Source organism: Scophthalmus maximus, chromosome 2 (genome assembly GCF_022379125.1).
Source record: "Scophthalmus maximus strain ysfricsl-2021 chromosome 2, ASM2237912v1, whole genome shotgun sequence".
Taxonomy (NCBI): domain Eukaryota; kingdom Metazoa; phylum Chordata; class Actinopteri; order Pleuronectiformes; family Scophthalmidae; genus Scophthalmus; species Scophthalmus maximus.
The window spans coordinates 18,673,496-18,687,643 of NC_061516.1; the positions used below are offsets into that span (position 1 = coordinate 18,673,496).

At 40.3% G+C, this 14,148-nt stretch overlaps 1 protein-coding gene across 1 annotated transcript in view; it reads left to right on the forward strand.

The window, feature by feature from the left end:
- fstl4 (follistatin-like 4) overlaps positions 1-14,148 on the forward strand; it is a 165,399-nt gene that overhangs the window by 144,635 nt on the left and 6,616 nt on the right. The window contains exons 10-14 of the mRNA XM_035626956.2: positions 1,064-1,198; positions 2,373-2,399; positions 3,594-3,712; positions 5,758-5,907; positions 11,079-11,186. Of these exons, the coding sequence (XP_035482849.2) occupies positions 1,064-1,198; positions 2,373-2,399; positions 3,594-3,712; positions 5,758-5,907; positions 11,079-11,186 (539 nt within the window). The remainder of the gene's footprint in view (positions 1-1,063; positions 1,199-2,372; positions 2,400-3,593; positions 3,713-5,757; positions 5,908-11,078; positions 11,187-14,148) is intronic.

Here is a 14,148-nt window from a genome sequence, read left to right on the forward strand (position 1 = left end):
TCATGGTTCACTCCCGCCACGCTGTAAAGTGTGTGGGGTTGTGATGTATGTTGTCTGTCACACAGTACAGTGAGGATCAGAGTGCAGCTGTACATCACACAGCTTGATGCCGCAGCAAACATCACAGAGTCCTGGAGGTTATCACCTGCAACTGCTGCCACCTGAAGCAAACAATGCAGCATTGTGCAGTATGTGAGAAACTTAACTAGACGTATGTACTTAAATCTATTGAAAGTGCAAATATTATTTTGATTAAGTTAAACCTGCAACAACTTTTGTTAACTTCATACGTTAATATAAAGAACGTATTACTACTAAGAAGCATTATAACTATTGGAAATTGTATTTGTCCATTTGGCTGATGTTTGACCAATGTTAATGAACTTTTATCTCTGTTTTTGGTCTCCACCAGCTCCCGAGAAATATATCTGTGTAACTTATACAGCTAGCGTCCTTTCTGCTCATTAATAAGGTCCTGAAATCACTAATGGAGAAAATGTGCATCTTGTTCAAAAACATTTTCTTATTAATCAACCACAATGAAACAGAGCCTCTTTTTTAAGGCCATTCTTACCAACACACGATGAAATAATATTTGTATCACACTCCTTAAGGAACTCTGTAACTGAAGCCGTGTACAGTATACTTGTACTTTTACTTGTGCCTTTGTAATAGTTGACTTTCTCAGCTGTTTGTAACATCCACTCCTTAACGATGCATGACGTGAGCTTACAGTATTCATGTAGACAAACAAACATATTTCATTTCATTTTTGTGGTTTCTTTCAGTTTACTCCCACACACTTTCACAGTTGGAGGTCAGGAGCATTGTGTCACACCAGAAATCCTTATCTAAATAAAATGTATTTCAGTTCAGCTTTTTAATCGAGTTCATAAAAAGCTCTAAAAGTAAACCTTAGTGAAAGTAAAGAAAAATAAAGTCTGGAAGAACCATAATCAGATAAGCTTGTTGATGTATTTTCTTTATGGTGTTGTACTTGATGGAGATTTCGAAAGACGCCTTCACACTTGTTCCCTTCTGTTTGTTTTCTCACTTCTTGTAGCAAATGGTAGTGAGCTCTTCATCGGCAGCGTCCGGTACGAAGACACTGGCGCCTACACATGCATCGCCAAGAACGAAGTGGGCGTGGACGAGGATATTTCCTCTCTGTTTGTTGAAGACTCAGCCAAGAAGACCCGTAAGTCATGTGATGCCAACTTTCACCTTTTCCTGAATAAAAAACAATAACAGTAACTTCTCATTTATGTGCCAGCCTAGTTGACATCGTTATAGAGTATGTAACTCACGTAAGGTTCATAAAGACATGATCTTTTCAAATAAAGAAAGCAAAGATCAAGCTTTTCTAAAAAATACAGAATACACAAAATCAACCTAATGACGTCATTACCCCACATACATTAGACATCAGAAAGTAAAAAACAAACATTCACTGCTCTCTTCCTCTTAAGTTTGACGACAGCTGTGACGCTGGGCGTCAAAGTACACTGCAAAAACGGCAAAGTAAAAGGGGATTGGTTTTATTTAATTTTGGTCAACCTGTAACCATTTAATCATAACCCCAGGAGCATTATACCAAATTAATAACCACAGTGATTTATAACTCATCTGACACAGTGAACGTCTCAAAAGACAGAAAATAATGGGTCTCAGATAAGCAACACGGCACACATCACAAACATCATTATGTTCATTAAGTTTTATCCCTCTTCTAATCCAGATGAATGAACACAGTGAGAACAGCAAAAAAGCAAAACATAAAAGAAGTGGAATCACTGAATAACAATGTATTTTTATAAACTGTTTCCCCCTTTTTTTCATGTGAACCAAAATAAAATCTGACAGGAGAATCCATACATTGGATTTATTTCTAACTCTGTTTTCATAATGCAAAAGGATCAGTGGATGAGTCACTTTGTGGGCAGAGTAAGAGGCTTCACTCCAAATCATTGACATGAAACCACAAAACCTGTTATGTTTCATTGAGATCTTGTGGTCTTTCATGAGGTTGCATCATTTATATTTTTGAAAAGTTAACCATCCTAATCTGGAAAGAGCTTATCGGGCCAGTTGGAATTAAACAGAATAGTCAATAACTTGTCTTCTCTCATCACGAGTCATATTTCCTCCTAAATGCCTTGATTTAGAGGAAAATGCGGTCGTGTCAACAGCAGTGAGCAACACTTTGTAGCTGTCAAAAATATTTTGTTTTGACATGACATCCCTTAGAAATCAGCTCCTCTGGTTCTTAGAAGATCAGTCTCTCGGATTTTATGTTTTTCCCCTCTCTATCTCTCTCTCTCACACTTTTTGTCCACCTTCTGCTTTCTATTGATCGGTGGCCGATTCTGCAGTTGCAAACATTCTGTGGAGAGAAGAAGGTAATACATCACATTCCTCAAAATGCCTTTTTTATTCTTGTGAATAACAAAATGTGGCGAGCATGTTTTGTGGCTCTCCGGGGCCTGCAGCTGGATATCTACACTTTCTAAAATGTTTGCTGTATTGTCCAGAAGAATCACAATGTTGTTTTCTCTCCAGCTATGTTTTTCTTCTTCTCGTCTCGTTTTCTCACTTTGCATGCCCAAGGTGTTTCATGCTTTTTTTTCTTCAGATCACCTGAGGGGGGTGCATGCATTTGCACACAAGCAGGAATTTTATTTTGCAAATAATACCACAGAGCCAGAGTGGTGGCTACAAGAAAAACAACCATGGTTTTCAGCAGTTTATAAATCCATGCTGTCTTCATATTGTATATGAAATGAACACGAGTACGGCCACCAGCAAAGCTTTACTACTGCTAATTAAAATCCACTGAGGGTTAGAGTGTAAATCTGTTTTATGTGCATGTACATGTATCATCCCTCCAGGTTTACCATAGAACCAAAAGGAACCTGTGTGGTTTACAATAACATTTTAGCATTTGGATTATATGTGAGCATTCATCAGTTTTGGGGATTGATTGTGTGTAAGCGGGTGGCTGTTTTGTGTCCGTCTGCATACATTTTTCAGTGTTTTTTCACAGTTGAAGAGTGTGGATTCAGCGGTGCATAAAACAAACGGTTTTCTCTGATGGCTTTATAGTGCAAAAATAAGGCCTTAACTGTCCGTCAGATCGATCACCATAATGTTGTTTTTTTTGTCAGTGTGCTTATGCTTATCGTCTCCATTCCTGTGAGCAGTAGTAGTTCTACAGCAGTTTGTTGCTCACGTCACACACAGTGATCCCTGGTAACTCATCAGCAGCTGTTTAGACCGAGCAGACGAGACTTCTCCTCGTAGAGACGCTGCCTCTAATTTGATGCTTCTTAATGCAGCATGTTGTGGACATGTTGCTGACAGGGCCCTTTGTAGGCATTGTCAAAATGGCTGGCAGACACACACTGCCCATTTGCGCTAACATGATAGTAGGCTAATGGGAGTGTGTTTACCGTGTCTCGTGCAGCGGAGAAATTGAAATGTCCTACACAAATGTCACATAGGATTATTGGGAGGGGCATTTTGTGGTGTTTTAATTTGCATTTGTCGCTTTTTCAAAAAACATTTCTATCCATGTTTGCTGTCTCGTCTTCCAGGGCTGAGTGTGGGGAACATGTTCTACGTGTTCTCTGACGAGGGCATCACCGTTCTGCAGCCCAGTGAATGTGAGATACGAAGACACATGAAGAGGACGGAGAGGATTGTTGCTACCTACGTAAGAGCATTTGATATTTTATCAACTTTACTTCGCGACATAGATTTTTAGGATGTTGCTGCTTGTAACTGCTGAGCTGATGCCTGTAAAAATCTAATGTCTAGGTTGTATACAGGAGAAAGGCATTTACATTAAAATGTGCGATGTACCCATCACATCAGGTACATCTCAGAGGATCTTACTGCCAGTAATGGGTCTAAATTAGGTTGACGCACCACAATCTCAAAACGCAGCACTGAAAGGAAACAGCTGCTGTGTTCTTCAAAGAGAAAACAATAATTATCCATTATAGTTTCGATATTCAAGAAAATGATGATCCTTCCTCCCCTCGGCGTTTCACTGTGGGGCTCCTCTACCCCACTAATTATAATGTGATTACTCGTGTCCATTAGTCAACAGTTCACACCGATAGACTGTAGAGAGTCTGCACTACACATCCCAAGGTTTTAATCCACCGGGGAACATCCCTCTCCCAGAGCAATGGGCTTTAGATGGCAAAAGTTGCTTGTTCCTCTGAGGGATTTGGGTTTTACAGGAGCCTGTAATTGTATTAGAGATCAATACAAACTCAATAGGCCATGTGTTAGCCAGTTCCTGCTGTAAACAGCAGTTTCACCACTTTGGTGAGGTGGAGAGGAGGTGGAAACTCTTGAAACACAATCTTTGTGGCTGCGTGCATGTGCATTAGTGATTACATACCCAGTATACGTAGTGCGTGTGTGCATAACTGTGTAGTCAGCAAAGACGGCCGGCCTGTAGAGGTGAAATGTGACCTGAGTCAGCAGCACCACGGGGGTTTGTTGACATTTCCTACAAACTGATGACTTTTTTACCTCAAGAGTAGAAACAATGGTTTCTGCAGGGAAACCATCATACTGACTTAGCAGTCAGCAGCATCAGTAATAAAAAATAATATTTAACTAAAACACACTGTTAAAGACATCAGTCATCAGTATGCACCTTTGGTACAGCTCGGCAACAAGGTTGAAACTAACATTAAAAGATCTTTCAAATCAAGTCTGCAGACTCGTCTGCTTGATAGTGTCTGGTATTGAATTACATTTAGGACTCTTTTCTTCATATCTTGCACTGCACTGTTCCCACGCAAGGATTGTTTTTAATATCCTCTTTTAATTGTATTCTATTATTGCTGGTTTGAGTCTATTTTATTATTGTGTTAATGCCTTTTAATAGTCATTAAAACAAGATAAATAAACACAAAATCCTGTATGCTATTTTGGATTTGCCCTGTTGTTAAGGAGTGCAATAAAAATTAACTTCCTTAGTCGTGTCTCACCTTAACAAGAGTATAATTCCTATATAAATGTAAATCATGGAGAATTTAGCAGTTTTTTTGCCAATTATCAAGTGAAACAATTTCAAGTTTTAGCTTCTGAAAACTGAGGATGTGCAGATTCTAATGGTTTTTTTTTTTATCATCCAGCTTTTGCAGAGTTAGGACGAAATAAGCAAGAGTAAACTATCTAGTTATTTTGAGAAAAAAAACAACCCCAGATGAATTATAACCCGTAAACCCAATATGGCATGATAGTGCAACATTATTAACCTGCTGTTTAAAGCACTGACCTGTGTTCCATCCAGTAAGATTTAATCAAACAGGGTCGTCATGGTGACTTGTACCATATAAACTTTCAACTAACCTGGTTGGAAACTGCACAGGGACCAATGTTTGATGTCATTCCTCTCTGTCTGTGTCTGCTGTGTACTAAAAGATAACATCTCACAAAATTCTCCACACGTTAAACAAGAATCTCAACAACTCAGTCATAGTATTTAATTAGAGCTTGCTTTGAATACCTAAATTGGAACGTTTTTTGGTAAATGATAAGATCATATCATTCAATTCCAATGAAAGTAGCTAATCCACAATGTTAATTTTTCTAATCATCGGTGATGGATGATAGTGGAAAAAGCACCGCGCTGCTCGTCTACCACACAATAGTAAATCCTGCCAACCTCTTCCTCCCTTTGTTGCTCTGCTCCTCCTCCCATCATCCTCTCTCTTCTCTGTTGGTTCCTCCCAGGAGGAGATGTGCCCTAAAGGTGAGGGGGTGTCTCCTCAGCACTGCGTGTGGTCGTCAGCAGTCAACATCAGGGATAAGTACATCTACGTGACGCAGCCCCTCCAGAGCCGACTGCTGGTCGTCGACATCCAGGCACAGAAGGTGGTGCAGGTGGGTGGAGCAGGTTATCAGTTCTGTCACAACACAGCAGAGATCAGATCAGATCAGAACACCTCACAAATGATTCATCTATGAATTAGTGACTGACGTCTGTGGAAAACTTTGCATACTGGCAAAGTTAAGTTTCAACAAACGTTTCGTACTAAAGTAAAGAGGATAGACGTGAGTTATGTCCATGTTTCTCTGGACATAGTCCAGAATTATTGTTGTTTAATATCTTAAATTCTGGGCTGCTGAGTCTAGGGGGCCAGAGCAGGTCTTCCCCTCTCCCAACTCCTCCTGTCGCCGTGTCCTTGTGCAAGACAGTGAACCCCAATTTTCTTCCTCTGGTCAGGCAGCACCTGATGTGGTGAATGCGAATGACATACAAAGTGGAAAGCACCTTGGATAAAAGTGTAATATAAATGCAGTCCATTTATCATTTAATATTTCATATCATCATGCCGCTACCAGATCTTAGCGTAGCAACCATAACTGGCCTTCGCAGGCCTGTCAAGCGCTGGATTTGTCAGCATGATGAAGTAGTGCACACTGAGCTCTAGTAAGAGAGACTCAGCATTTAAAGAGTTTGTGTGTTTTTTCTAAAACCAAAAGCACTTTACGTGCTCTGAGATGGGGTGCATACATTAACATGCTTGACTAACAGTCTGAACTGTGAGTGGATTGTTAATTAACCGCATTATTATTTTTTAGATTATGGGATACATCAGAAAAAACAATCCAATGTATATCATTTCCTTGCTGCTTCGAACTCATCCCACTTGCTGCTGTATCAGAGCTTTTGATGATGTTTGCAGCTCTGTTCTGCTCTTTATTGGATTTTGGAAAGTTTGCGCTCTTGCAGCCCCGACCAAACACTTTATCTGAAACAGTGTTACATTTACACACCGGGTAGTCCTCGTCCTCAGAGTGTTTTTTTCTGGTGAAAAGGAAACATATTGCTTGAAAATACAAACAATGAAGCGCAATGCTATCTCCTGGGTTACTGGGTCAAGTTTGCTTTTCTGTACTAAGCCTTAAACAGAGGTAGGACAGAATACTGATCTGACACTTGTTCTTACTGTATAGTATTTTACCATTTGTCTATAACTGCATTTTTTTTTACCACATTTACAGAGTTAATGTCAACTAGCCAATGTTAATCTGCTTGGTGCAGGTAAAACTTATGAAAGTATGCACTGTACATCTAAGCAAGTGCCTGTGACTATATGTCAAACAGCATCACCAGCGGTGAGGTGCATTCAATACAACTTGCCACACTGCTAAACTGCCATCAGCGTGAGACGACCACATGCAAGGTGAAATAAATCAAATACACCTCAAGCGCTTGAAACAATATGGTGTCCAGGTGGGTGCTGGCCGCCTCGCCATTCATCTTGTCTGTAACGGCTGTTTAGAGCCCAACTCCCTGAGGGGTTCTTTCCAGGGTCAGCATCATTTATACAGTGAAACAGGATGAGAGGAAACTCAAGGAGAAGGGATATAAGTGAAGTGAACGTCAATACAAACCTCTGACTTGGCTGTTTAATGAAAAAGAAAAACAACAACAAGGAAATTTAAATTTAAATAATTAAACACAAATATTTGCCTGATCCATCTGAGTGAAATTCTTATATTTTTTTAGATCTATACTGACCCTAATATGGCTCTAAAAGATGTTCACAATTCATATACATAACCTTTGGTGTATTGCAACTGCCTCTTTGTCTCCTGGCAACACTGTAAAACTGCTTTCTTTCTCATGATTGCACTATTGTTCTCTTGCCTACCCCATCTCTCTTTCTTGAAACCCCTCTGTGGCCTCTGGGTGCAGGAGGTTAATGCACCATCCCATTTTTCTCGGTTATCCTGCTCGGTTTTCTCGTGGCTCCTTTTATTTTCTTCCAACACACAGCTGTAGCATCTTCACAACCACGGCTTTCCCGAGAGAAGGGGGGGGAAAATGACAGACTGTGATGAATGTACTTCGTTCAATGACAGAATGTAAAATTGTGAAGTCAGAATGCTGAAGTTTTCATCCTCACATACAAGACAAAAGACAGGGAGGCGGCATGTAACACTTTTCTTAACACGTGGGATATCAATGAAGCAATTATTGATTTATTTTTTAATATACCTAAGCACAGACTTTGACAAAGAAGAACGGTGATCCCTGTTAAAGTGTAAAAGAGGGAAATGTACCTGTTGAGAGAGAAAAGGAGAAATGCACAAAAAAAGAAGCAAATTTAGGGATTGAGAGTTTGGATCTCTAATCTATCCTGGTTTCTTCATCAGCATGTGATTTTGCTGAAGCTAAAAGTTCTCTTGAGCACCTTTCGAAACCTCACTACACTCCTCTGAAACGTTCAGTCCTCTGGCACAACCATGATTGACAGCAGACACCAGATGAAGGCCGAAAACATGCGGAGAAGCTGCACCAGTAAAGGCTTTCATGGTTTACTGCTGTTGCACCTTTGTGATCTTCCACCACAAAAGGGATCTAACCTCGTCTCTCATGTGTCAGACCTGCACCAGCTAATTCTCGGTCTGAAAAAAAATGCCACATCGGCTAATTAAACAGAAACCCAGGTCAAACCTTCTGGTTATGTAATCACGTTATCTTGCTATGTGGTTTTCTTTTGAGCTGCCGTAAATCAATGGGAAGCAGCAGGCAAACGGAACGAGGTGTCTGTTTTTACTTTCCCCTGAGCTCAAATGTGTATCTTCTTACAAGCAGTTTTTTTAAAAGCTTAATGTTTTATGAATTAAAATGTTATTTGGATTTCCTGAAGGATGACATTTTTCCCTTTTTTTTTTGTTACTGCGGGTTTTATCTGCTCTGGAGCTCAGTGAAATCACCTGTCAGTCAAACTGTACATTCAATACACAACATCAGTCACCTTCAGTTTGTGTTGACTCTCTGTAGAGCTCTTCAGTTTCACATCTACATATTGAATCTAAAAGATTGAGCCCTCAACATCTGCATGCCGTTGGTGTTAAAAATAAGACAACAGTTTGCTGGATCATTAATATTGTTAGATCAAATTAAACTGGAATATTTGCCTCAAATTGCTGCTCAAGGATCAGCAGGAAATAAAGTTAACAGTAACTAACATTTCCTTTGTCCACAGCCACAGGACTCCCTCAAAAGTTGTCCACTTTTCATGATTTATTGCGTTAGAGTTTTCTATACTAATTCAAACACGTTCTACACAAATTTTTAATTATTCATGCCTTCATGGGAATTTGGCATTGAACACACCAAGGACCACCATTGTTTCGTAAGTCGGGATCCCAGATGCCTTTTCATGAGCTCTACTCATCGCCGCCCTACTCACAGATGGGATGTGGTGGATGTCGGTGCACACAAATAAGTGAACGTTAGAATTAAAACGGAAGTTAACTTAAGTGGCCCCCTGCTGCTACTGCGGTAATCACGCAACATGGGCACACATTAATGATCCTGGGCCAGAGCGGCAGAATGAAATGAGCGACGACTGTAGATCCTCTGTGTAGTGAAGAATCATCCGTCTGTCGATGTGGTTAAACTACAAAAATACAGCCCAGTCATGAGAGTAAAGTGCCACTACACAGCGATGTTTCTTCTCCTGACAAATGATCCATACACACCTTTCTTTGCACAGGAAAAAACCTGAAAAGCATAATATGGACTCTTTAAATCAAAACCCAACTCACTATGACTGCTCGGTTCTTTTTCCATTTAACAAACGCAAGCAAATACACAACTCTTCTCTCGGAGGACAAACATCAAAAGTAAAAAATGTAATAAACAAACGGTTGCTCGTATCACACCAACACTTGTGCTAATAGTTCCTCAATGTTAACTGTAACCAAACAGCTACATCTTATTGTTAGAGGTGGGGACATTTCCCTCCCAGTCCTCTGAATGGCCCGACCTGAGCTCTAACTGCCCCCATCATCCAGGGAGCTAAACACACATAAAAGCCGTCCGCCACCTCTCCAAATGTATGTATGCACATACACACATGCTGAGTTGACACTCGACTGACCAGTGGAGAGCAGAGGGCTGGACCTCCCATTACTGAACACAGAGCTTGTGGTCTCGCTCCACTGGTGAGGGTGTCAGCAGCTCCCTGTCCACCCAGCCAGAAGCAGGGTAATGGATTGTGTTATTCCTTGTTGTTGACATTGCAGCAGACCCGAGGTTGAAAAAATGCCCCACACGCTTCTCTCTCTCTCTCACTTTTTTCTGTCTGCATGTTCACTTCCCCCCTCTCCTTTCGTTGTCTCTGCAAGTTATTTTCTATTTCTGGTCTTTTACCTCACGTGTGTCAGATTTCCTCAGTAAAACCTCTCCACCAGTGACACCAAAAGTACACACGCTGTCCACTTCTTTCCTGTCACTTTCTACATCCCTGCTGACATTTACACCTCCCTAGTACTCCATCGCTTTCTTGGTGTGATAACCCATCACTCCCGACAACACTTGATAGTTGGGTAAAGGAATATTTGGCGAGTACAGTACAGTACAGTACATGTATCTCCGTTACTTCCTTAACAGGGTCCACAATTTTTACTCTCCATTTTGCATTTGTTGCATAATCCTGCTGACAAACAAACAAACAAACAAACAAGCTAAAGATGAAAAAGTAACCTCCATGTCGGAGGTAAAAACAACCCCCTAAATTGTATATTGAAATTGTTGTAACCAAGATACTAAGGTGATTTACCTCCTGCATATCAGCTCAATCACACATTACACTGCAGGTTAGTCTGTTTAATTTCCAAAGTTTGTCCGAAAAGCTGCTAAATTTTGTGCTTTTTTTGTCCGATGATAGAAACGGCCAACGGGGAATCGCCACTCGGCCGGACGACCAATGTAGTGACTTTAGTCAGTAGTTTAACCAATTTTACAACTTGATCACAAACTCAACTCCATCACTCCCTCACAGACATTCAGGACTGTAAAACTGACAAAAATATGACATGTTGATTTCTCAGTGCCCCCTAGTGAACAAACAAGGTAATGGCAACACTTTGGTATGTTAAAAACTGTTGAGCGTAACATATGCTGAGAATGGACACGTTTCTCTATTTGTTTATTATACATTAGCAGAGTTGTTACGTTTTGAAAAGAGCTTCAAGTCTGTCCATATCAAGAATCATTCATTCTGTCTCATCTCTCTCTCTCTTCTCTTTAGGCCGTGGCAACAGATCCTTTTCCAGTGAAGATGCTCTATGACAAATCACATGACCAGGTGTGGGTCCTAACGTGGGGGGATATGGACAGAACCCACCCGACACTTCAGGTGAGTGAGTGTGTGTGTGTGTGTGTTTCAGAAAAGCACTACTACTTAAACAGCTAAGTTTTTTTTTTCAATTACTGTACCTTTTTAATATCTTTTAATTTAATGTATCTTTGTTGCAGCCTCATTTGTAAATCAGACAGGGATTACTTTACATATAATCTATCCCTGTGCAGCTTTAAAAGTACAAAATACATCTTCTCCATGACTGTCTTATTGCTCCACCACCCTACACCTACTGCTGCTGTGTATGTGTTTGTGAACTCAGATGAGCATTTATCTGCCTGGAAGAATATAATCCATATAAGAACAGCGACTCATAACTAATTGAGCTCAGTTTGTACCTGTGTCCCTGTTTTTGTTGTAAGTATTTACAAGACAACAGAGAATCTCTGTATGCTTTAGAGCATTTACCGAGCCAGCAAAACATTGCAGTTCACAGCTGCGGTGCTGTTGGCTTGTAGCTGGCGTCCCTTTGGACCGCTGGTGTTAGAGGCTTCACAAATGAGAAATGATCACAGGTGTGGTTGTATTTAATCCACCTCGGGGGGGATCGGGTGAGGCGAGTGATGAGAGCTGAGGATTCAGGGAGGGTCGAGGAGGTGGAAGGGAAGGGAAAGGGAGCAGGGCTGGCGCCCAGGGGAGAGGGGTATGATGCTGTTTTTATGGGGCCAGTGTTTACTGTGTGCATGTGTGTGTGTGTGTGTGTGTGTGTGTGTGTGTGTGTGCATTTACCTGTGCAGCAGTGGAGGACAGCGCCACAGGTAACGCCACCGAGGGATCCCATTGTAATCTCTGTAATAGACACAAACATGTTTATTGTTCTGCTTCGTCCCATTGGAGGGAAGGATCCCATTATATTTCTGTGAGGTGTTGTGTTCAGTCTTCACTGTTTGGGGATGATCTGTCTCCTCATGGGGATTGCAGAGGGATGATACACTCTGAAACGTACATTGTTTGTTTCATCTTCAGAAAAATCACCTGAAAGCGCAAATTATTTTTTGAGCCATTATTGCTTTTGAACACTAGTTAATGTGAATATTTAAATATTGAATCTGGGGTTGTGTAGCTTTTAATGATACTGTGGTAATTTGTCAAATGGTTCTATAACAACACTTCATGTTGTTGTCATTTTTCCACGTTCCACTATAATTTCAAGATATTTTAAAGACATTTTAACAGGATCTAAAGGCGCCACTATGGTCTAGCAGCAATGTGTGTTAGTGTGTGGGTTTTAACAGTTTTCCTCAGATTCACAATCTGTGAGGCCAAGTCGACGGCATGTGCGTGAGCGTACAAATTGTCTGTGCTTCAGTTCTCGACATGTTCTTCAGATTGCAGGTGTGCAAGCAGGAAATTCATTTCTGAGTAGTTTTTAAAATTCTGTCCAAGGTTATAGTTTTAAATGAGGCAGAAAATTCAATGACAAGATGGTTCTTCGTCACAGACAAAACAATTTCCTCCTCATATAATGTGAAACAATCAGAATATTGAAAGACGCTTTGCATAGTATTTCTCCCTTTTGTGTCTGCTGCCTGAACTGCAGGAAAACACAGTTTTGGGGGTTTTTCATTCTATTCATTTCCCATCCTCCCATAGTCATTCAGGAGTAATGAATAATTAGAGAGCAGGGCATGAATCACTCAAAAATGCAATTGCAGGGAAACCGCATAATAGATTAGAGGCCACATGGATCACACGACAAATAAATGGCCTGATAATGTCATTATCATTTGGACTGAAAGTAATTGACCTGTTCAGCAGCAGCCTGTCACGACCACAGGCACCGCTTCGCTTCAGCACATCAAACATGTGCGAGTGTGTGTGTCTGCGTTAATTTGCTCACACACACACGATGTCTAATTGTGTGTCTGTGTGGGTTGAGCTTAGTGTGTTTGGTGATTTTAAGCAGCCAAGTTTTAGGATGGCTCAATGTCTCTGTGTAAACATCAGAGGGAGTGTGATTGTCAATTCATTAGAGAAGACAAATGGAGGAATCTCTGCTAGGCAGAGAGAGACATGGCCTTTCAGACTGTCAGTCCAGTCTGCGTCTACGTGCCAAGAAGACATCTAACTCTCGGACATATTGTTTTCCTCAGTGCTCACAGACCAGGGCACAGTATTTCCCATCTGTTTTCTTCCCATTTATCTCTCTTTATGGCTTTGAAACCAAACATTATTCCTGTTGGACATTAAATCACAACAACAATTTATCACAACAGTAAACTTAGTTAGTTTTCAGGCTTGACAGACTCATCCCCACCATGTACAGTTTAATCATAGAAATCACTTGACAAAAGGCACTTTTATCATAAATAAACCTTTTTAAAGTTTAGATTTGTGTTCAGTTATTCCCAGTTTACCTGCCACGTGTCAGTGTTAGCTCTCTTTACTGTGAATGACACTGCATTATTGTTGTTTTTGCAGTGTCATATAAAAATATTTTCATACATTAGTTCTAACTCAAAAGCTTTAAACTTTTTCTATAAAACAAACATTTTAACAAAACTTTTCAAATCTTAAATTCAGTCTATAAGCACCTTTACTACAAATTGTCAAAGGTCTGACTTAAAAAATAAGAGCCTGTAGTCGTCTCAGCATCTTTGGCTTGTTTCATGATCGGGGGACATAACAAATAATTTTAATATTTTTTATTTATTTATTTTAGATATTTTTGTAATAGTCATTTATAATGTTTCTTTATACTGCACTGACAAATGTCAGACAATGTTGTTGTCCTGCTGATAAGGACTTCAGATCAGAAAAGACTGTCATTCTGGAGGGAAGCTACTGAGATAAATTTTTCTTACTTGACAATAATCTACAGTCAGTGAAGTTCAATTACCCGCCCCGCTTGCTGGAGCATCTGAAACTGAATTTAGACCATTGCCTGATATCAAACTGCATCACATTTACAAACCCATAATACTTTCCGCAGGGAGCAAAACACAACCTATTAATTTAC